This window comes from Dermacentor albipictus, chromosome 1, assembly GCF_038994185.2.
Source record: "Dermacentor albipictus isolate Rhodes 1998 colony chromosome 1, USDA_Dalb.pri_finalv2, whole genome shotgun sequence".
NCBI classification, from domain to species: domain Eukaryota; kingdom Metazoa; phylum Arthropoda; class Arachnida; order Ixodida; family Ixodidae; genus Dermacentor; species Dermacentor albipictus.
Window position 1 is genome coordinate 189,430,121 of NC_091821.1, and position 24,774 is coordinate 189,454,894.

The 24,774-nt window shown below is 45.7% G+C and overlaps 1 protein-coding gene across 14 annotated transcripts in view; it reads right to left on the reverse strand.

The window, feature by feature from the left end:
- L (zinc finger protein Lobe) overlaps positions 1–24,774 on the reverse strand; it is a 287,693-nt gene that overhangs the window by 153,185 nt on the left and 109,734 nt on the right. The window contains exon 1 of one of the 14 annotated variants that reach the window (XM_065426783.1): positions 13,452–14,201. The exons of the other annotated variants lie outside the window; for them this stretch is intronic. Within the exon in view, the coding sequence (XP_065282855.1) occupies positions 13,452–13,491 (40 nt within the window). The 5' untranslated portion in view covers positions 13,492–14,201. Of the gene's footprint in view, positions 1–13,451; positions 14,202–24,774 lie in introns of those variants that run through there. 14 annotated transcript variants of the gene reach the window in all.

A 24,774-nucleotide genomic window follows, 5' to 3' on the forward strand; every position in this document is an offset into this window, starting at 1 on the left:
CGGAATGATAGCGACTGCCTGATGACGACAACATGACGACGAGAAAGACGGCGATGAGATGACGACGACGGCGTGACGTCACTGGAATAATGACGATGGAGAGGCGACGACGGCATAATGACGAGGGCATGGCGACGACAGAATGATGACGCTATAGAGTGGCGACGACGGAGCCATGACGATGGCGTAGCAGCGAAAGAATGGCAACGACGGAATGAACCAGACGACATGACCACGATGCAATCACGACGAATGTATCATGACAAAGTCAAGGCGACAATAGAATAACGATGATGGGTTCACGACGACTGCATGGAGACGACGCAACGACGACTACAGAGTAACAACGGCAGAATGACGACGATAGCATAATGACGAAGGCATGACGACGACCGTATGACGAAGGCAGAGTGACGACGACGAAATTATGTCGAGAATATACTTGCAACAATTCACTTGTAACAAAGTGAGCGCGCGCATTTTCTAGCTCACGATGAAAACAGAAGTCACGGGATGCGTTCACCATCGAAACTAGCTGCGCGTCTCTGATCGTACTGTGGCGCTGTGGCGTGTTCCTGCAAGGTCGAGCCCGTCGTTTCTTGTGATTCAGTACGTTTTAATGCTGAACAAACGTTCCGCTTTCTCTACAACGTCCACCATGGTGGCCGAGGAAGGTGTTTGTCACTTAAATCTGCAACACGTCCTTTTTCGTAATGGGCAAATTCTCGCTTACAAAGATGTCAACCCCAATGTTGGGTATGGCGGGTTTTTTTTTTTCTTTAAGCGAAGCTTTCTTTGCGTACTCTCTCAGACTTTCCTGACCGTGGCTGGGTGCTGCCGTCTTGCCGAATAGCTCACACGCAGGAAAGCACCACCTCGTCTTTGCTATACCTTTACAGGTGTCCTGGCTGCTGGCCTTGCTTTCTACAATACTAATTCTTTAAAACTGAAGGTAGCGCTAAAAAGGAGGAACATACGGTGAAAAGACGACACAACGACGAAGAGCGCTAAAAAGGACGAACACACTGTGAGAAGACGACACAACGACGAGATTACTACAATATTACTCAGTGATAAAAGAAATGATACCTAAATATCCTCATTGCAACAAACGTGCGTGATCAAGAGCACAATTCATTTAGTAAAGAAAACCATTTTTATGCCTACTTTCCTAGGATCTGGGGTTTGGCGCATCTGCCTGGTCGGTCTCTCGCCGAGTAAAGTGTAATTTACTGTAGCCCTGTCTCCAGCAACGACCCACTCTAGTTGACGCGGCGACACTGGATAAAATGTCCCAGCAAAGCAGGCCGATTCCGGAGTCAGTATGATGCGCGGTCACGTGGGTCGCGTGGTAGGGGTTCCAGTGACCTGCCTTATTCATCGGCGGACAGGTAATCGCTATGATGCGAAGCCCTTTCTCTGCAGAATATAATCGGTTGCATGACATTTACTTAACCGGTTCACGAAAGCTTCTCCTCTCATATCACAACACGTGGGTTGGACCTCTAATATTATTGTTTTCGATGAATTTACCTCTACCATGCACTTTTCTACAGAAATCGTTTTGTCTCTTTGCTTGTGTGCTTGCGTGTGTGAGCGCGCTTACATTTGTATGTTTACCAGCCTCGCCTACAGATATTCTCAGTCTGGCAGGACGAGATAGGATGGTTTTGCGCGGTCTGACTTTAGTCTGCGTAAGCAACGATAGCGTTGGTCGTCCTCAAATACTGCAACAACGGGCAACTGTTGAACACCAATCGGATAGTATAACAAATACCAGCTGTGATGACAAAAACAACTCGAAATGCAGCTTCAAGCTGCATTTGACTACTGCTACTACTGTTCAAGAACAAGGCTAAGAAGGCGAAGACGATATATAACAGGTGAGTGATGGAGGGTAAAGGAAGCTCAGAAGAAGAACGTATAAGGCGGCTGAATCTAACTGACAGCCACAGCGCTGCGGCGCCATTTGCGGGCACATCCTAATGGAATGCGAAGGGATTCGCCCAGTGAGACCCGTGTAGGTAACGTACACTTTCCAGAAACGCTTCGATTTAAAGTGGACGGAAGCCTCAACCGGTCAACAGTCGAGATAAGCAAGAGACGTTTACAGCATTGGTGGAAAAAAAAAAGCAGGGAAGAGATTAATACGACCGGATCCGTTACTAGCTTAGTTAGTGGTACAATGTAGACAGAGAAATTTTCAGGAAAAAGAATTAGAGATGTATACAAAAAATCTAGAATGAAAAGCATCTACAGTATACCTGACTAACTCAAGCAAACCAGGTGACTATGTGTCACCGCCCCGTTTCAAAGAGGATGCCAGTAAATAATAATAATAATAATAATAATAATAATAATAATAATAATAATAATAATAATAATAATAATAATAATAATAATAATAATAATAATAATAATAATAATAATGATAATAATCGGAAGCCACCTACAGCAAAAAATTTACAACAGCCGGGGTACAGCGCGCGGTCCTCCTCCGTTTCGCTGGACTGCTGAAGCACGATTTTCTGCGCTCGCCGGAATGCGCGCGTAAACTTTACGGTGATGGTTTGCCACAAGTGCTTCGTGTCAAATGACACCTACGCCATCTGATCTGGATCAAGGTCAAACAATTACTATCATTATTGGATCACCGCGAAAGCGCAGCTAGCCCTGCATCGTTACGTCGACGGCGCGGAGCAAGGCACGAAAAAAAAAAGTGTTTGTCCGCAGGAAATGCACGTCTGTGTCAAGCTTTTTTTTTCTTTTTTTAATGCTTTTACCACATTTTAAGTGTCTCTAATCCAAAATACATTGTGATAGAGTAACTTTCCGCCTAAGTTATTGTTAGCATCAGGTTAGTTCGTCTTTACTTTTTTTCTTTTTCACCCGCCGTGGTTGCTTAGTGGCTATGGTGTTGGGCTGCTGAGCACGAGGTCGCGGGATCGAATCCCGGCCACGGCGGCCGCATTTCGATGGGGGCGAAATGCGAAAACACCCGTGTACTTAGATTTAGGTGCATGTTAAAGAACCCCAGGTGGTCCAAATTTCCGGAGTCCTCCACTACGGCGTGCCTCATAATCAGAAAGTGGTTTTGGCACGTAAAACCACATAATTATTATTTTTTCTTTTTCAGATGATTTTCTGGAAACGATTGCAGTTGTGGCTTAAATGAAGGCGAACGTGGACACTTAAGGTAATTTCATGCGTCAAAATAAAATTCGAGTCAATAGGAGGTTATGTTCATAATGAAATATTTAGCGCGCACAATCGACAAGGACACAGTGAAGGGGGACACACGAGAGCTTAACCTGCAGAACATAACCGAACACGAACATAACCTGCAGTTCTGCTGCAAGTTATGTTCACTATCAGGAGTCGGCGCGACTGTGGGTATTTATTGATCTCGCGTGCATCCTGCTGACTTTACATTCCGCAGTTTCAGTGCCGGAAGGCTGTGATTTAATTATTCTCACTCATTATAGTACGTTTGTTTTGCGATGCGTACGCAGAATGAACGGATAATTCATACTATTTCTTTCTTTTATCCTGCATATGATGAATATGCATACACTCTAAGAAAAGTTTACACCCTTTGGGGTGCATATCTGCCACACAAGAATAATCGTCATCTGTCTTGCCCGCATTTCCTTTCTTGAAAACACTGCGCTCGTTACTTTCTTGTCGAGAAAGCTCTGTCATGCTGATAACACGCATGCCGTTCGTGACTTGGAAGTATACTGGGCTCGCAACGTTAAAGAAAGGAAATGAGGGCATAACAGATGACGATTATTGTTGTGAGGCAAATATGCACCCCAGAGGGTGCAACTGTTTTTAGAGTGTAAAGTTGTGTTCTTGCAGTGCACAGCAGTGTGAAACGTGTTAGGTGCAGTTTTAGGCAGAAGCTGTGAGCATGTAAACGTGAGAATTCTACGTGCACTACGCGTCACGTGCGCGAGGCGCTTATAGTTTCGCGTACGCAATAGTACGTGGGTGCAGGCATGGCATACGCATAAATCGTTGCTTGCGCATGTCTACTGGCGCACTCCGCCGGCAGGCGTGAACGCTACTGCCGCCAAGTTCGTTCAAGAGGAGCCGAAATCAGAGCCAACGCGCTATTTTCGCGCCTCGCGAACTGCGCGTATGCGCTAGCTTGTAACTAGCTTGTACAGCGTTCTCTGCATGGTAGCTCGCAGAGCCCGTCACGTGCGTGGGGCGCGCAGCGCGAGGGTGCGAATCCCACGTGCGTGCGTGAGACGCGACGGGGACCCCTGCGTTCAGCGCATACGCATCACGATCCCGCAAGGTCTTCGCGCACGTGGCGCTTCTACGTATACGTGAAACTAAAACTGTCTATTATTGCATGTTTTAATGTTCAGAAGGGACACCGTAGCCAGGCCTCCGTATTTGTTTCACACCATCTAGTCCTTTTGACTGCAGACCCCAAGCACGGTGCACGAGCATTTTTTTACACCAAAGCTTTTTGTGGCTAGGTTCTGGAAGATCTCGTCTCCGTGGACATAGACCAACGATGTTTCATACGTGGGCCGTTCCCGAAGATAGTGCAATGCCAGGCCGACCCGCGGTGGAGGTGCAGTTCGCCATTAAGGGGCCCCCAGTCACAGCTTCACCGGCCATCCTTCTTCACAGAGTGGAAGGGCACTGATTTTTTTTTTTCATTAAACCTCATGGAATGCGGCGGCCGCGGCCGGGAATCGAGCCCCAGGCCTCCTGCTAAGCAAGCGCAAGGCTGTATAAATGTATAGCTATAAATAACTAAACTCTCCCGTCTTTGAACATTTTGACTTGTGTCATCATACTCTACACACCCGCTTAGCAATTTCACGGCTGCGAGTTTCCATCGAGCATCCGTGGCAGTTGTTGTCTCGACGAAGACAAGTGCCATTGTTGAAATGCTGGCTCGAGAGACATGCCTTCTTCAATCGCTGTCGTTCTTTTCACGCGAATCGAATAAAGAAGCGGCCATGTGCAACGCGAGCGGGGTGTAGCCAGAGGAGCGGTAAGCGGAGGACACGGGCGTGCCCCTCCGTGAAAGTCAAGGAGTGACAGAAATGAAAAGAAATGACTGAATGAAAGAAAGGAATGACAAGCGCTCGCGTCGGCGTATAAACTTGACGCGAGCTTGTCTGTACAGAAGGTGCTGCAGCAGTCCGACATGCTCATTCAGGGTCCTCGTAAGGAATATGGGAATACGCAAACACAGGTAGTAATGCTCGACCGGAACCGAGAGTCCTCGAGTAAATAGCAAGCAAAGGAACATCTGCAACTGAAAATAAAAAGCAGAGAGAGAGATAGAAACACATATCTGAAAAAAAAAATAAACACGAGAAGAGGTCCTAAAAATTTTCGCTATTCTAACTATTGCGCAAGAGTTCATTAAAGCTGTCAAATTCACGCAACAAAAGTACTGTTACGTGGTAGATGTCTTGCCGCAGAGTAATACATACGCACACAGTCAAAGAAGCAGGCAAACCGAATTACTGCGGATAACGCAGGCCTTCATTCGATCCAAGTCTAATTCCAAGCTGCCTATTTCCAACTTGGTTGACTTTGCTGTTCATCGATGGGGGCGAAATGCGAAAACACCCGTGTACTTAGATTTAGGTGCACGTTAAAGAACCCCAGGTAGTCAAAATTTCCGGAGTCCTCCACTACGGCGTGCCTCATAATCAGAAAGTGGTTTTGGCACGTAAAACCCCATAATTTACTTTGCTGTTCATTTGGAGACATTCGCGGAGGACTCTGTGCGAGTTTTCTAAATGACCAGCGCCTGATCATCTCACTTTAAAAATCCTTTGAGAAAGAATGCCTGAAAACTGTTCTCTTAACTGGAAGTGAAGTGGGTGATATTGCTAGCAGTTTTCTGCGGTTAAAAAAAAAGAAAAAGAAAGGCAGGCAAACAAACTGAATACATTCATACACAAATAAGTATTGTATTGAGGATAAATTATTAATTAGTCATTATAGAAAGCTTCGGTTCGTCTATATTGTCACGTTCGCAGGGAAAAAGGTCACCGAAAAAAAAAAAAGCAATGTACGCGTGTCAATACCACACACGCGCACATGATGCATGTGTATAAAACTCCTCTTTTTCAGGCTAATATACTACGAACAGTTAGCGTTGGAACAGCTGCGGGCTTTCATCCAGCAATGGGCGTCGCAGTTGACAATATTGTTTTTTGGCCCAGTATTTTTTACTTTACATGGAAAGTAAAACGCTTGAGTAGCTGATGTTCCTTAGCTTCTGGCCCTCATCCGGCTTGAACATGAATGGTCACTTATTGTGCTATACAGGGAGTTTCAGCGAGCACTTTCAAATTTTTTTTAAAGATTGCCTGTAGTGGGTAGCGTAATTCTAGTGCATGAGCTGGTCTACTCGAACAGGCGGGCATATTACTTGCACAAAAAATTAAAATGCATAATTTTCAGATTTCAGATTTATTGGTTCCAAAAAAAAAGTGGTTACAATATCACAAATATACAGACGAGGGTCCCAAAATTAAAGGAAATATCAGAAATTAAGTTATAAACTAGTTACCTTATGGCACATATTGTATTTTACAAATCCTAGCGCGTGAGACTGCAAGGCATATCCACTTGAAAAGAATTGTGTGGATGACGCCATTTACGAGATATGCGACGCCGAACTTGCGATAAGAATTCACTGTCGTTCCACTTACGTTCTTAACAAAACATCATTTTATGCATTGAAGCACAAAATTAACTGGAACGCCTGTGCATTTCTCCGCAAAGTTCGGGAATTAATTTGTCGAAACTGGTGTCATCTTGAGAATTGGTTCGAAGTGAACCCTCCTTGAGAACTCCCCGGCTAGAATTTGTAAATTGCAATATGTGCCATAGGGTAATTAGTTAAACTTAATTGGTGACTATTTTTAATTAGTGTACTATGCATTTCAAATTTTTGTGCTAGTAATGCCCGCCTCTTGGAGTAAACTAGAACTGAACTAGAATTGGACTAGAATTGTGCTACCTGCCACAAGAAATTTAAAAAATATATATATTTGAAAATGGTCTCTGAAACACCCGGTATACTCTCTCCAAATCGTGTTACGACGCGGGCAAGTTATATGCACAGACATTACAAAAAGGAAAACAATAAACAACAAAAAAGAAAGTTCAACTGAAAAGACCCCTTGGCGACACACACACACGGAGGGGAACACGAAAAGTTCAATTTTCACACGCGAACAACACAATTTACAGCGTCGCCGAGTGACAATTTCGAATGTCAAAACTTTTTCGCACCTCCGGCTTACAACTGCGTTATAATGAGCCCTCCCGTCTTTTGGCAGCGAGAGGGACGTCTCGACAAGGGGCGCCCAATCTCCTCCCTACTTCCGAAAGGTTTTCTCTTTTTTTACGTTTATTATCGCCATCCGAGCTCGGCGGCGTGCTCCTTTCCCTGACATATTGGGGCCGCGGGTAGGCGGGGAACATGCGCGCACTGGCCACGACGGCGACAGCAAAGCCCAGAAGGGGGGACAAGGGGATAAAGGTCTCCTGCTCGCGTAACTTGGCTCCCGGCACAACAAGGTATTCGGCGCATAAATAATAACTTGCCGAAGAATTCAAAGCCAGAAGTGGATGCGGACGTTTCCTTCTTCTCAATACTCGGACTGCGCGAAGGTATAAATAATAACCGGGGGATGCATATTCACGACCACCGCGGCGGCGTTTTCTCTCCGCGCACGGGGGTCATTGTGGGGAAGCCCGAGGCACCCTGGGCTTGCTGGACGCGCGCACACACAGGCCCCAGCCGCGCGGCGGGGTCCGCTCGCCTGCGAGGCGCGACTGCGGATGTGGTTGTCGCCCCCGTATACGGACACTGCCGCTGGACCGGACCCGGCGCCTCTGCTCCTTTGTGACACCGCGGGCCCCGTGCTGGCCAGGAAAGAGAGCGGCAGCAGAAATGAACGGGCATGTGGCGGGGGGGGGGGGGGGGGGGGATCCGTGTTTCGCAACGCTCAGACCCTCAAAAGCAGCAGTCGGCTCGCTGAGTGCACGCCTTCTTCACGCCGACTCTGCACCTTGTACGAAAGGTGCGCGCTCGGACATCACCGGACCGTGGGCAGGCGGGCTGAGAGAGGGAGGGAGAGGGACAGACAGTCGGCACCGCGAAACGAAGTCGGATTCAAGCCGAGGCGCTGGTGTTTTGAATGGCGCGGTGCTCACTTTAAGGTCACCGGGTCTCCCCGTGTAAAAGCGGAAGGCGCAGGTGAAAGTTGGCCCAATACGACGCCGAACAAGGAAGAAGAGGTAGAAAGTGGGGAAGCAGTGACAATCTGACCCACAGTCATCCACCGCTCCCACAGGAGTGTGCGGGGCTGTGCGGGAGAAAGCGGCGCTCGGCCGAAGCGCTCGGAAGTGCGGCTTCTTCCCCGAGTGGCTGGCGTCCCCCGGCGGAAGGCGGCGAGCAGAGCGCCTTCCCACTTCCTGCGCGCGCTTCTTTCTGCCGGCACCATTGTGCGACCGCAGAGAAGTGTCGGAATTGTTGACAAGCCCGGCGGGCGGCTGAGGAAGCGACACCTCTTGCATCTGCAGTTCCGGTTACACTGCGATGAACACATTTGTACATTGCCGAGCCCCGCGTCTCGTCGATTCATTCTCGTGAAAAGTGAAAGGAAAGAAAAAAAGACAAGTGGGAGCGTTTTTTTTTTCTCCCCTCTCTCACTTTCATCTCCTACCACGCAGCGCCCCGGAAAAAGTGAAACATCGCAATTTTACTTCTCTCTACCGCGCTCACTGCTTTATTTCGTGCTCTGGAGGTACGTTTAATGTAATCTGATACACCGCCGGCGAACACAATGCACGCGCTCTGAGTGAATGGTGCGAGCGCTGGAACTTATGTTTTTCTTTTTTTTTTCTTCCCCCACTCTCTCTTTTTGCTTTCTCGCAACCTATCTATGACATCACGGTGGGTGCACAGTGGAGAGATGTGAGATTGTAGGAGGAAGTGCAGGGAGTCACCAATACACTTCCGCGCCACGCTGTAATTGAAAGTGTTCTTATTTTATTTTTATTTTTTGCACGTAGAGTAAGAACTGTGACAGCAGAAGAACGATTAATTTAGTCCGCCCAAAGGTGTCAGGAAACAGAGCATTGTGTGCACATCCGATGAATATCGCTCGCGCCTATAAGAGGCAAGTATGAAACGACTGCCGGTTGTAGATGGTGTGCATAACGAAGCCAGTCCTCATCCAGTTGACACCGTACGATGGCACGGGTTGACTCGCCGCATCGTCTTGGCTGTCTTTATGGCAGCGCAAAAGTGTCATTGCGTTTCGTCCGGAAGGTGAAGTCAATAGGCACACATGTGTTGATAGCTGACCGTTCAGTACGCTGTTTTCGCTAAGAATGGCACTGCGATGCATGTACAAACGACAGCTAAACCTTACAGAAATATCTGGGCCCGTATCCAGAAAAAGCTCTTACACTATAATTGTTCCTAGAGTAAGCTCAGTTTCCAGCTCAACCTGACGCTGGAAATTCGGCATTGGCCGGCGCTTACGGCCGAATATCAATTACGAATGCCGAATATCAATTACGAACGAAACGCTCCATGAATTCGTCTCCTGTATCGTGATAAAGCTTGTCTTACCGCGACACTTCCGAGCGCGTGTTGTTCAAACGTCTTAGACAACCGTCTTCAAACCTTTTTGTGCTTTTTTATCATCTCCGCGGCGCATTTGGTTGACGTTCCTGGGTCAAAAATAGAGATGCGTCAGTCTGATTTATGCTAACATGTCCTTACTGCTTTGCTACAGACGAGGGCCGATGGAGAAAAGTTTGTATTGCGAGCCGTACGCTTAAAAAAGCCGCGCACACGCGGCGATTTCATTCGACAACATCGGAACTGTTTTCAGCAGCCGTCCACTGAGGTCGTGTGGTTCGACGCTCGTGATCAGTCCGATGTATACTGGTAACGGAAGTCGCTCCTCAATTAGGGTCAGCGGGGTCTGCGTTTGCGCCGTTCTTTACCCACAAAGTAAGTAACCCCGTCGCACCGTTTTCCATTCTCGTGGCTCAGTCGCGACTGCGCTCGGCTGATATGAGCCCGAGGTCGCAGGTTCAATCAGGCCAGCGGCGGCCGAATTGCAACTAGGGTTTAGCGGAAAAAGAAACGCTCGTGTGATTAGGCTTTGATTGACGCACGCTAAGGAAACCCAGGTGGTCAAAACCAACCCGGAGCTCTCCCCACTGCATTATCTCTCACAAGCCCGTTCTTGCTATGGGACGTTAAACCTCATTGATCACAATCAATCTTACCTACCGGCGTTATATAATTTAGTTATCTCCTTCAAATCCAAAGTTCTGCACCTCTTCACTTGTTCTAAATTGCTCACGACGAAAGTGCATGTCACGTGTTGGCTTCTGAATGAACGTTGATTTGATTGATTTCGTTTAACGTCCCAAGTCAACACAAGGGCTTTGTGCGACGCCGAAGTGCAGGACTCTTGAGAATACTTTTGACCAGCTTGGTTTCTTTAACGTGCACCAAAGGCACATTGCACGAGCCCTTTTGCATTCCGCCTGCATCGGAATGCGGCCGCCGCGGCAGGAAATCGAGCTTGCAACATCGTGCTCTGCAGCAGAAACGCGATAGAAACTGAGCTCTACGTGGTGGGTTTTCAACAGGTATTTGTATAAGTGAGTATAATGATGATTACAGACAGGAGGAGCACACCTATGGGACTGCCTTTCTTAAGAGCTGCTCATTCTCCCCATAATAATTGCACTGAATTTGTCAATGTGGCCTAGGAATTAAGAACAAAATTATAAGTGCAACATCGCTTTGCTTAACTGGTAATCCTCTCGAAATTTCCTCTGTCCCGAATACGTTGTTGGCCACAACCGGTAATTGGTCGCAAGGTACGTGGAACTATTCATGACCCCAGTGCTTAAAGTCAGTGGGGATAGGGGTCGGGGGTGGGTACTGAGGAACGGCCCCCCTTCGCCTGGCGATCAGCAACACATGGGCACACACACACACACGCATACATACATACATACATACATACATACATACATACATACATACATACATACATACATACATACATACATACATACATACATACATACATACATACATACATACATACATACATACATACATACATACATACATACATACATACATACATACACATACATACATACATACATACATACATACATACATACATACATACATACATACATACATACATACATACATACATACATACATACATACATACATACATACATACATACATACATACATACATACATACATACATACATACGTGTGAGAATGTGCGCGCACGTGTGTGCGTGCGTGTGTGTGCGTACGTGTGCGTGCGTTTTTCTCTTTCTCAGCTTTGTATGTGTTTTGTATATTCTGCGGTACCGAATTAAGAAAGTAAGCCGCGATTTTTTTTTAAATTAAAGTGTGCCGACCTCCCCCGGGTTTGGCGTGTGATCGTGCCTCTATATGTGGGCCGGTACCGGTGATGGTGTAATCAAAATTGGGCTGATCCTTGAGACTCTAAATCAAAGTAGTGACTTAGTGTACCGATTATGGTGACACCATTGCACGAAATGTGGCCTCGCACTGAGGGTTCCCATGCAGTTTCTAACGCAGGCCGATCCAGTGCAATGAAAGGCCTGCGTTGCACGATCCTGATACTGCTATCGCATTACGGTCGTTCAGGTACACCATAAGGACCTACGTTTCTTCACCTCTTTCTCCGTTTTCGGGGTCTGTGTCTCGCCGAGTAGACGTAGCGGAGGGCTTTCCCACGGTGGGCGCGATGGGGGAAATCGGGAACATCATCTGTGACGTTAGAGTGGTGGTATTTGGGGAGGAAGCACTTGCATGATAGCGCTGGTTTATACGCCACAAATGGTGTTTGTAAGTTCAATCCGAGCCCAAACGACATTTACCAACGTCTCGATTCGGAGATGCAACTGATCATACCTTTGCAATGGATATAGACGTGTTAAACGTCATGCGTTACGTTTCGTAATTCGTACAACTGCACTTGTACGCTGGGTAGCAGGTGACCACTGTAGTTCAGACCTATCGCTCAAATTTTCTCTTATAATAAATATCTCTCACTCTCTCTCTCTTTCTCTATTTCTTACGTGCAATAATGCCTGCACAGCAAGAACAACGGCGTCTCGGTATTGAAAGTGTGAGTGCAGCCGTGGAGAGAGAAGCTTCCATTCACCGATTCCCAAAGTGCGGTATGGAATCAGCATAATACTTTTATATGTATCACATTAAAGTGAATTCGGCTTATGTTATTTGTTATGCCAACAGAAAAAAACTGAGCCATACTGACTCACTCACTCCCGCACGCACGCATGCACGCACGCACGTGCTACATTGTTGCAGCGATGGCGCGCACTTCTGTGTGCGGTATGAGCCGGAAACACCAACGTCGCATTGAAATGAAGCACACGTAAATGTTCGACAAGGCTGACGACTGGTTAAGAGGTAAAAACCGCTAGATGTACTTCTGGCGCACTTCTGCAGAATATTCACTCGCTGCATATTCATTCCGTGTTCCTTTTCATGTTTAACTTAGGAGTGACTTTCAATGTGGGAAGTTCGCGTGAGGGAAGAGAGGTCGTCGCATTGCTGTCGGGTCTATGTACAACTCGCAGGGAGGATGTGCGGTTTCGAAGAAGAAGCCAACCAGCACCTCGCCGCCAAAGTTCCTTCCACACAGGTGAAGCCATTGAATGACATCAAAACAAGCAAGGCGGCGACGGCAGCGAAACAATGCATGAACTACACACATCACAAACGAAAGGCGTGCAGCTGTACCTGATGCATCCTCTAGCAATCTTCAACCTATGGAATATACATTCAGATAGTGAACTGCAATCACACTTTCAACGTCGTGCACTTAAGGTTAACATTTGTAAGCTTCCCAGTCATTGCAATAGCCTTGAAACTAAGTATTTTGGGGATAGCAGTTCTCAGCCAACTAAAGCAAAATAGAGCAATTCAAAGTTGCTGTAGTTGACTAAAAACTTTTTATAACTACGGTTGTGCGTAAACAGAAATATTCCAGCTCATCCCCGTATTCTGAGCTAAAGAATCAAAAAGACATAATGGTGAATAAACTGACTGAATGGTAAGTACTTGCTAAAGCTTTAAACAATAACCTTACATCCCGTGTTTCGCTGGATGCAATTGTCCATATTGGTACGAAGTAGATTTAATGGCTGGATTAACTTCAGAAGACACTTTTTGCACTTTCCTGTCTGTTCGTTTATCTATAAACTGGCTGCCTTTAGTCGCGCGGTAAAATTGAAGTCAGGTATAATGTGCCGTTTTCGCACTGGAGTGAGAGTAACCGGTACACACTGCTTTTACTAACTAAAGGCGAAATAGAGGCCGAATGGGTGCTTACGTTTCAGTGCTCTCGGTTTCGCTTGTTTCCTCCTTGACATGTCCGCGATGAACAGTGTTTGAATGCGCGGTACGGAGAGCAGTTGTTTAGCAGACCTTGCCAGAACGCTGCTCCATTGCTCCAGTCCGCTACACTTGTCAGTCAAGCGGCGATCACGTGGGTCAACGATTGCCAGATGTGATGAGTTTCAGTCGCTCGGAGACACCGGACACCTGTGGCGTCCCCTCGCGCTGACCGTCAAAACTAACGCCGCCCTCCTTTCTTCTCTGACGTTGCAGAAACAGACAGCGAATACAACGACTTCCGCCTTATTTTAGAGGAGACCAATTTGCGGTCACACCGCTCGAAGCACCTCAGAGTAGAGTCTCTTTCACGCAACTTCTCTTTTCTTGTTTTCTTCGGCTTTGTTTTTCCTTCTCGTTTATAATATTGTTAGATGACTACAGTTTAATTGTCAGTGCAAAAACAGAATAGTCACTCTCTCGTGGGTCAACAGCGTCCACTCACAGTTATGTCCACCACTGCACGCGACAGCGAGTGCTTGAAACTCCTCGGTTCAGTCAGTGATGATGATGCAAGCACACGGTGAGTTCGAAGACGGTAAGACAGGAAATAAGAGCCGGCGCGATGCGCCCACTATACGAGCGCGCACGAAACAACGTGACGAGCGGAGTGCACACCGCGCGACCTCCGACCGGTGGCACGGCGAGGTTCGAATCGAGTGGTTCCTCTTCCCGCGCGCACACCACAGTGCGCACTGAACAATCGGGTGTCAGTGGGCCGTAAGTAATCGATGACGACCGCTGCCGAGCGAACACGACAGGAGAAGTGCAGGACCTACACGGCGCGGACGCAACAAGGCAGTCTGGCAACAGGGCGCGCGGCGAGCAGACGACGCGGCGCTCGGCCACCGGAGCAGCGCAGGAGAACTCGTCGTCTGAGTTTCCTCGCGACGCCAGCAGACGACGGAGGCTGGCCGGCTGTTGAGGGGAAGCCAACCCGAGGCGCGCCCGCGGAGGAGAGAGCATCGCCAGCTAGCGCGCGAAGCGCCGGGCGCTGCACGTTTCCGGTCATGCGCAGTGTTGGGCCCGCGAAGAGAAGCAGCGCGAACGCCGGCCTCACCTACGTTGTGGCCGCGTCACCCCCCCTCCCCCCCCCCGCTTTTTTGACGTTCGCAGGTGTCCAGCTGCTGCGCCACGACAAAGTAACGGAGCGCAACACATCTCTGAAAAACATTTGCGGAGTTCAGCCGACTTCCGCTGTAAACTGCGTAGGGAGGCACCCGCCGCGGTGGCTCAGTGGCTGTGGGGTTGCGCTGCTGAGCACGAGGTCCCGGGTTCGATTCCAGGATGCGGAGGTTGGATTTCGATGGGTGTGAATTGCCAAAGCCGACGTAAAACACCAGAATTTTTTTGTCGGGAAAAGACTTACGTGGCGCACAATTCGTATGGAATGAAGGAACCCGACAGGACAGAGCGCTACTAAATACCAACGTCCGCAGGTGTCCAGCTACTAATTGCTAAAGATACCAGAAATCTTTATTTTTTTACTTAATGTGGGAAAGTTAGGGTTTAGTGCACATCATCTTTTAGTTTCTTATGCGTTTCACAAAGAGAATTACAGAAAAAAGCAAAGAGAGAGAAAAAAAAAACACATTGTATTTAAGAACCTACAGCGCCCTTAGGGCATTATTGTTGGGAGCTGCCTCACTGACACCAAAAAGCTCTGGTAAACCGTTTAGTTGTGCAAAAGCAGCCGAGATCGACAGTATTAAGTGAACTTCAGGTGTATGCAGTGGTACAGGTTCATTTTCCATCTCTAGTGTACTGGGTGTGTTTTTACTGTGCCATTCCTCGGAAAATATTTATATTTATTTGAATGCTCTTGCCCAAAATTATTTTTTTGAGGATGAGGGCTCTGTTTGAAATCGGAGCGCGAGGGAGAAAAGAGGTACCCCATGACAATTGCTACAAATGTACCTGGATATTTTTTTTTTTTACTCTGCAGAACTCTGGCAGATGGCCCAATCGCCCAAATGTGTTAGTACATTTTTGCTCATTAGTTGAATATGTGTTTCGATTTCACATGCTAGTAACGTCCGCCTCTCCGAATATTCCAGCCCCGTGAAAAGAATTATGCTATCTGCCACAGGCGATTTTTTAAAATTCCGTAAAATTTACAAATGATCACCCTGTATCTAGCGCAACTGCAGTTGTACTTCGCTCCTGAAAAAGGCAGGACACGTGTCGAATGAACACCTGGGCAACAATTTGCAATGTGGTGAACAGTGTTCAGATTATGGATCTGTGACCTCAAAGAGGTGCGACGTAATGCTAACGCATTTCTATTTCATTTACCGCTACGTCGCCACTGATATTTTTTAATGGATTGGTCGTCCTCTTGCTCGCAGATTGTTTACACCCATTGCAGCATCAAAGTACAGGCATGCCATGCCATAGCCCACGGCTAATATCGTCCAAACAGCAAACAAAAACAATGTAGCACACCGAGCAGGATGTACCACTCAAGCGACCATCAATCAATTACCCAGTTAAAAAAAGAAGAAAGAAAACACGTTTCATAGTTCCAGCGACAAGCCTTTTCTTCCACCCTTCCTTCTTTTTCTCTATATTTTCTGCACATCTGAATTGTAATTGCCGATATGAGACCATATGCGACCGTAAAGCTGAAACTTGAACGTAGCAAGGCGGAAATGAAGCCGACGTTCGCAGGAGTGTCCAGATGTAGAATTTCCAGGGCCAATTAATTACGAGAGAGCAATTTCGTGGAAACAGCGTCAATCGCACAGGGCGAACAACCGTTCCGGACAGTGAACAAAAATTCATGTTTTTAATCTTCTCAGGCTTGCAGTGAGCCGGCCTCGCTTTCGCCGTGCCGCACACGGTCGAGGGATTTTAAATTACAGTCCCGGCGTTTGCGGTGTATAATTTCCGCCAGTGGCTGTCCAGGTTAAATGCCGAGACTGTTCTTGATTGCTTTTGCTTATCTCATTCCTCTTCATTCTTTTTCTCTCCCGACGTCAATTCGACCTGGTTTCGAAACAAAGCAATAATAGAATGTAATAGCTGAAGCATTATTATTTATTTTGGAGACTAAACGTTTGCACAGCAGCGATGGTTGCCTTGCGCAACATTTTCGCCGCCGTCAACACTTGGAGAAAACGTTCGAAAATTTTTTTTAGTTTTTTTCGTCTTTCCTTAGCCCCGAATTATTGTGTGCTCGCGGAAGGTGGAAGACCTTTACTGCCCTATTCGTTACCTTTTCCTGGACATTCTTTCCTATGGAAGGTGCAATTTTTATGCTTCCCCGTTACGTACTTAAACAACGGCAAATAGGCGACGAGTCGTAGGCCTCTGTTTTGCCGGCGCCGTTACTATCTCTGTTCGGCTCAGTGACACGTGCAGAGATACGTGGCATGGTGTTCACTGGCGTTTGAGGCAATAGGCGTATACCCACGGGCGGATTAAAAGCGGCTGCGGTGAGGACGCTCACACTCCCTTTAATTCCCAGCGAACCATTTCTGATTTCTGCCGGGGCGAATCGGTGCCGCCGAATTGGAAAATAAATGTATTTCTGTGTTGCGCTGTTCTAAGAACTTGTTTCGATTCGTCACTGACACACGCGGTACATTTCTGTCGTTACTTACATATCGCCACTGTGATGCTCGTAAGTTTCCGTGACAAAAAATACTTGCGCAGAAACCATCGCCTAATGATTGTCAATGTAAACGCACAGGCGAGCGCTTCAACAAAGCTTCGCTTTATTATAGGAATGATGAGTTTAAACGCATGTATTCCTTAACGCGATGAAATTTAGGCGGTTTCTGCTGCTTCATTGCGTATGGTGTCGTATAGAACAGAGTCGCTCCCAAGTACCAGTACTTGTGTCTATAGCGGGGCCGAGGCCCTCTCCTGCACTCTTCGTCCCGCATGTGGAGAGGCGTCGGTAGCAAGCCCTTCACGAGCGCTCTACCACAGGGTCTAAATCTTCAGCAGCCCCAAAGTTCTCGTGCATGTTACGAAGGCATGTTACACGAGGGCATGTTACGAAGGCATGCCTGACGGGGAACGGAGATCTACTAGTGGTACCTTCGCATTGTTCCCTATTGCCTATTTTCGCAACCTCAGCAATTAGCCTTGGTTGTTTAACGAAATTTGACGAAATGTTTATTTTACCTTTGCAAATGCCCTATCGAGAACTCATGAGGTGTGAGAACTGCGTTCGTACGTATCGAAGATTTCTTTTATCTGATACATTTACTATTGCCGATAAACGCGCGAAAGAGCCAAAGAAAGCTAATGGCTTTGAAAATAACGAATTACGTGAAAATATATACCCTTTCCGTCAACAGCGTGGCACCAAAGTAAGAGCTTAGTTTTGACGGCTATGCAACAGTACATTGCACAAAATTGCTTGATTTTGTTCATCTGATAACGTGTCCAATGTCCATCTCTCTTTAGGATGCGCCACAAAATCAGTGTCTACACTACTTCCGTAGTTGCCTTGGGCAGTTATTTGAAATTAACCTAAGCATTTCTTAAACAAACGTTGAAATCTTAAAGCGCATAAGTTGGTAATAAGGAATTCCAGTGCAAACGGATTTTCGTTTAACCTCATGTTGCGTTTACCGCAAGGGGTCTTGTGCTCGATATTTTGAGCAGTACTATCATAAAAAAACTGATCCCAAGACGCCGCCAAACAGGCGACTTCAACCTAAGGGAACTCAAAAGCTATTTCAAGTGGTCTGAACGTAGACTCGTATACTTGCAGTAAGGCTTTCGATGGGCTTTACCGAAAGCCAATAATGTTTAAATGACGCGCACTTGTTCGTGCACGTTTTCTACCGATCTGCTTGTGCAACTTCGGTCGTCTATTGCAGCGTATACACTTATCGTCACCGTTGCAACGTGTGTGATCGTGCACCAGCCGCACGTTGCTGTAGCACCTGTTGTCTTTTCGAAAGAGCGTGCGTTGAGCCCGGTGGTGGAAGGTATAGAAAAACTCGCCGCGACATGTTCACGTGTTGGGCTGACGCTCATGGCTTCAATTGTGTTGCACAGTGTTCCCTTCCTCGTTAATTCTTTCCTTCCTTCATGGCTTTTCATACCGCTGCGTCTCAGAAATGGCGTCCGGCGGATGCGACGCGATTGTTGCTGGCCCGTCTTCGAGAAAAAGAAGGATTTCTTCTTCTTTTTCTTCTTCGTCAGCTTCTTCCGATGACGATGGTTCTCACATTGAGGTCTATATTGTTTCGGGAAGTGAATGTGAATTGGACCACTTTGGTTTGAGTTCCTCGGACGAAGAAGAGGAGGTCTCGTACAATTCGCTCTTTTTCTGGCTCATTGGTTCATTTCTTAAAGGCGACAACAACAATAACAACAATGACGAAGACAACAAGCCCATTTGTCACGATTTCACACTGCGCAGATAGTTTTGGTACAGAGGCGATGGAGCCTTTAAATGTGCATATCTGAGGCGTACCTAAATCAAAAGAATCAAATCACAATATTAAAATTAAATTTCCCTATGGTTCCCCTAAAGATAGCGAATTTCACTCATTAAAGTCCTTAAATAGCCGGTTGCAAGATGACTTTGTACAAAAACAAACTAAAAACATAACTGCTACCGATACTTCACTGTGTGAGGAGAAGACGGGGTAGCCGTTTATTCACCTTCACTTGGCTGGTCGTTTTCTTTAAGACATTCAGATATTACTCCCATTTCTGAAGCTGAGCTTTTGGCGATGTTTCTCGTACTGCACAGGCTCTCTGTGAATGCATTCAGGCTGTGATTATTCCAGATCCCCTTTCCGTCGGTTATCTTACAACTTCATCGAATTTGGCGGTCTAAAAGTCGTTCATATCGTTAGTTCCTTCGCAGCAAAATCCTATTTGATTATTAACGGCACCGTGTGACTGTGGATTACGCTTGAACGACATAGCCGACTCGTTAGCGCGAGCGCCCCTGCATCAACCAGTAATTTCTACTCTCCCATATCACCGCCTACATCACAACCAAGAGATACCAGAAATTTATTTATTTATTTATTTATTTATTTATTTATTTATTTATTTATTTATTTATTTATTTATTTATTTATTCACATTACCTTACAGGCCCACTGAAGGGCATTGAGTAAGGGGGGCAACAGCAATTACATGACAAAAATAGCAAAGTGCAACATCGTTATACAATATTAATACGCAACGAAGTCAGGTTATGACATAATGCTTCACGACTGGAGATGGATGTAATGTGATCAGGGAGACTGTTCCAATATGCAATAGCTCTTGGTAGAGATGGTGAGTCAAATGCCTGCGTTTGGACCATGAATGTGCTTGAAACTAAGTGCGTTGTGAATGCGACGAGATGTGCGCCCAGGAGCATGAAGCGGCAAACAGTGAAAGCTATTACTATAAATGTACCTGTGAAACATACATAAAAGTGCAATGGCGCGGCGATCTTCTAATGACTGAAATGCAAAGTCTTGTTTTATTCGGGTAATGCTCGAATTAAAGTCGTAGTTGCCAGAGATCAATCTGGCTGCCCTATTCTGAACGGCTTCCAACATACGGATTAGATAATCTTGATATGGTGACCATGGGGATGAAGCGTATTCTTGTTGTGGGCGAACTTAAGTAGGATATGCTAGTTTTCGTACATTAGAAGGCGCGTTACACAGGTTTCTACGCAGGTAGCCGAGAGATTGAGAAGCTTTGGATGAAACAGTTGCTACATGCTTAATATGTGTGTTTTACCCGCCGCGGTTGCTCAGTGGCTATGGTGTTAGGCTGCTGAGCACGAGGTCGCGGGATCGAATCCCGGCCACGGCGGCCGCATTTCGATGGGGGCGAAATGCGAAAACACCCGTGTACTTAGATTTAGGTGCACGTTAAAGAACCCCAGGTGGTCAAAATTTCCGGAGTCCCCCACTACGGCGTGCCTCATAATCAGAAAGTGGTTTTGGCACGTAAAACCCCATATATTAATATGTGTGTTTTAATATGTATTGCAAATGTCGATAAAAGGCCGCTATCAGATGAGTTTCTTTTTGGGCTATTGGCATAATGCAAACAGAGCAGCCTTAATTATACAAGTGCCGCTGCAGCCTTCCTAGAAGCCACTGGGCTAGACGCACGGCTTTAGAGATGCCCCAACGTTGTGAACTTATATATACGCACCGTCTACTCACATCATCATCATCATCATCATCATCATCATCATCAATCAGCCCTTTTCCTCACTGTCCTATTCTCCTAGTGTAGAGTAGCAAGCCAGAGAAAGCTCAAGCCGACCTCTCTGCCTTTCCGTAAATAAAATTTCCTCTCCTTAATATGGAGTGATTCCATCGAATCATTAATAACGTCTTGACAGAATTCTAATATCTCATATTTTCCTGGAAATAACAATGGTAGTCACCAAGATAATTAGGGACCGCTATTACTAGGTTACGTTGTCGTATTCCCCCGCTAAACCCATATTTACGCAGGCATGGTGTGGTGATATCAGCCCTACGCCCTTTCTGCCAGGAAATAGATTCTCTTGATCATTATTTTTTAATCTGTCGCTGGTTTATAATACAAGAGTCTACTTGGAGCGCTGCTTAGTAAACTTGGCTTGCACTTAAGAGCTGGAGTATTATTATTATTATTATTATTATTATTATTATTATTATTATTATTATTATTATTATTATTATTATTATTATCATCATCATGGATGTGTTTAGTGCAGTGTGTAATTCATTCAAGCAACGAAGCGTATACCATGCTGATTCTTAATTTCCCTATTCCTATCATGATTTTTCTAAATTCCTTCCGTTCTAAATTGTTTGCTGCATCTTTTTGTTTCCTTTAAAATGTAATTGTCCATTCATCTGGTCTCAGTTCTCAATCGCACGCTACTGTTTAATTCACCGTTTTACCTTTTCAAGTTCCTTTTTGTGAAGTCACTAACTGTGCGCACAACGACGCGATTAGGGGCCCATACCCCCACTGCTATGTTTTGAATCATTTTCATCATCATCATTAACAACTACACATCGCCAAGGTTGGCATGAAGAATATTGCCCCAAAGCTTCCTCGACTTCCTTTTACAGCGGTCCTTGGTACGACACTGATCACTGTTTGGCCTGCCGAACTATTACAATATATTGATCATTTTCTCTATTATGAGCTGATATCATTGATTGTGTGGGCGAAGCAACAGCGGCGCGGGTACCATGTTGATCCGCTGTCTGTTCATCACGCAGGTATGTTACCTTGCCAATTCTCGGTGCATCCGTTTTGATGACCGATATATGCTGCTGCTTCCCTGGCCCACATGACTGTAACCATGGTTTTGTCTAGATTTCTTTGTATTCTGCTCTATTAAATGCTGCCCGCAGGCTTTTATTGAGCGGTGATGTGGAAGTTAACCTTGGTACAAACGCTCGTCCTCAGCGCGATCCTGCCTCCCAAACCCGGTTGACAGATGTTGAGAAACAACCCGAAGTAGCGGAAATGCTCTCCGAACTCCTAAATGGTCAAAAGAAACTGGCTCTGGATATTGCTGAAATCAACACGTTTCGATCGTCTGTTAGCACGAGGTTTGAGACTTTGTAAGCTCTTGTGTCTTCTCTGGAGTCACCCTCAACGTCTAGCGGTGCGCAGGATTCTAATGACAACCTACACACTCAAATCCAGCAATTTAAAAAAATGCAATCTCGACTCTCTCTTGTAGAAACGACAATTTAGAAAGCAGCTCGCGTAGAAACAACATTATTGTACATGGTCTCAGCGAGGGCGCTAACGAGAATTATAAGGAACTTTCTTTCAATATTACTAAGTGGTTCCAGGACACTTTTAAGATCGCATGTCCGCGTATCGAAAGGTGTCATAGACTCGGTAATAACTTCAGAGGCCGGTCACGTCCCGTTATTATGAATCTCCTTGAACACAAGCTTTCGTGTTTCAGAAGACTTCTCGCCACAGGTTCGCAATATTCGCAAGAAGCACTGGGAAGCATCCTGCTCTCATAGGGATAGTGGCTCATCTGTCCGACTTCGATTTGATCATGTATTTATTGACAGGGCACGATACGATTGGGATAGCACATCCAATACTCTCGTCAGATCATCTACTGGCTCAACTAAACCCGCTGAAACATTTGCTAGGACCAAATCCCCTTGACAGCACTGTACTGGCAATAAACTTTCCATTTGAAACGTTAATACAAGAAGCCTTGTCAGCAATTTCTCAAAATTTCTTTCCTTCGTCTCGTCTCGCTCGCCACATATTATCGGTGTTACAGAGACCTGGTTACACGATGGTGTGCATGATTCTGAGGTAACCCCCCCCCCTCCTCCTCCCGGTTTCAAAGTGGTTCGGCGTGAATGAAAATTCGGGAGAGGAGGCGTTGTTGCTCTATTTCTTCAATATCACCTTCACTTTTCTGTACTGTTTGCCCCAGCTGATACTGAGTCTTTGTGCTGTAAAGTTCAATGAGAAAATATTTATTTGATTATAGGGCTCGTTCACCGTCCTCCTGGTTCTAATATTGAGCATTTGCACAATCTATGTGAATTTTTGCATAGTCATAACTTCTTCATCCAACGTTATCAGCATGGGCGATTTTAATGCTCCTGGTGTTGATTGGTATTCTATGAAAGTAAGCGGACACGAAGTAGCTATCGGGTGGGAGTTGGTCCACATTTCATTGTCCTGTGGCCTGCACCAGATCGTTCAGGATTTCACTCGGCAACGACCGGTTACGAATGCGATGTTATTGATGGAATATCTGACCACAATGCTGTGTTAATTTCAGTTCCTGGCATCATCCCTAAATCCCGCTATATCTACCGCACATTTCCTGTCTTTATTCGCGCTGAAGATTTGGCAATAATAGACGCCCTATGCGATTCTTTTAATTAGTTAGAACTAATAAGTACCACTAGTGATACTAACACCTTGACAAGTTTCTTCGAAAATCTTTTCAGTAAGTGTATCAACCTTTTTATTCCTTTAAAAACAAAGAAAACAAGCACTGAAATTGATTAGATGATTAGGGACCCTTTGCATTTATCACGTCGTGCGGCCAGGTTACGTCGATCAAAACGCTCTGGTGACTCAACAAAACTCATGCAATTCCATAGCGCTGAAAAGGAACTCTGTTCAAAAATGGTTGCCGCAGAAGAATTTTATTACAAGGTAACCTTGCCGAAATTAATGCTGGCTAATCCCCGAAAATTTTGGAAAGCTATCCTACCACCTGGGTCATCCTCGGACACGTTATTAATTAACAGTGCTGCAGTTTCTGATTTACAGACAATAGCTTCTTCTTTTAACACCTACTTCCACTCTGTCTTTACCGAGTTATAATTCTGTAACCACTGTTTTTTATTCCGCACCATACCCTCTAATCGACGATATATCACTATCTACTGAGGGTGTACTTAACTTAATCCTAAACTTAGACACCAAGAAGTGCTGTGGTCCCGACGGTATCCCGACTGTTTTTCTCGTTCGATACTCTCTTCGGTGCAGCAGATATCTAACAATTATCTTTAGAAAATCTCTCTCAATCGCCACCGTTCCTCCCTCGTGGAAACTTGCTTCAATTTTGCCCTTATTTAAGTCGAGTAACGTTCAATTGTTATTTAACTATAAGCCAATCTCATTAACAGCACACTCATGTAAATTGCTCAACTACATTATCGTTAAACATATCAGAGAATTTTTTGAAAATAACAGAATTTTATGCATACATTCCACCATCGTTTTAGACGTGGCCTTAACACTATAACACAACTGAGAGAATTTGTTCATGACATAAGCAGCTGTTTAACATAGCTGACCAGAGTGATGCTGTTTTTATTGACTTTGCAAAGGCCTTCGACACTGTATCACACCCTAAACTTATGCATAAGATGTTCGCCATACTAAAAAATGCATCTTTTGTTGGCTGGATATCGGACTTTCTTTCCCAGCGTTCGCAGTATGTATGTTTCAACTGTACTAACTCACCCTTGATGCCTCTTTCAACAGGGGTTCCCCACGGTTCAGTACCAGGTCCTCTTTTATTCTTGCTTTATATATTGATGATCTCCCCCTACATGCCTCAGTTAAAATACGCCTTTTTACAGATGATTGCGTTTTATATCATACAATTAAATCTCCTACTGATCACGTTGTGCAAATATTTTGCTGACTTCTGTAACTGGTCCAAAGCTTGGCAAATGAATATCAACTTTTCCAAAACTGTCTCCATGTTCTTTACACGACGCTCATCCCTTTCCTTCTTTGCCTATGCCTTTAACAATATT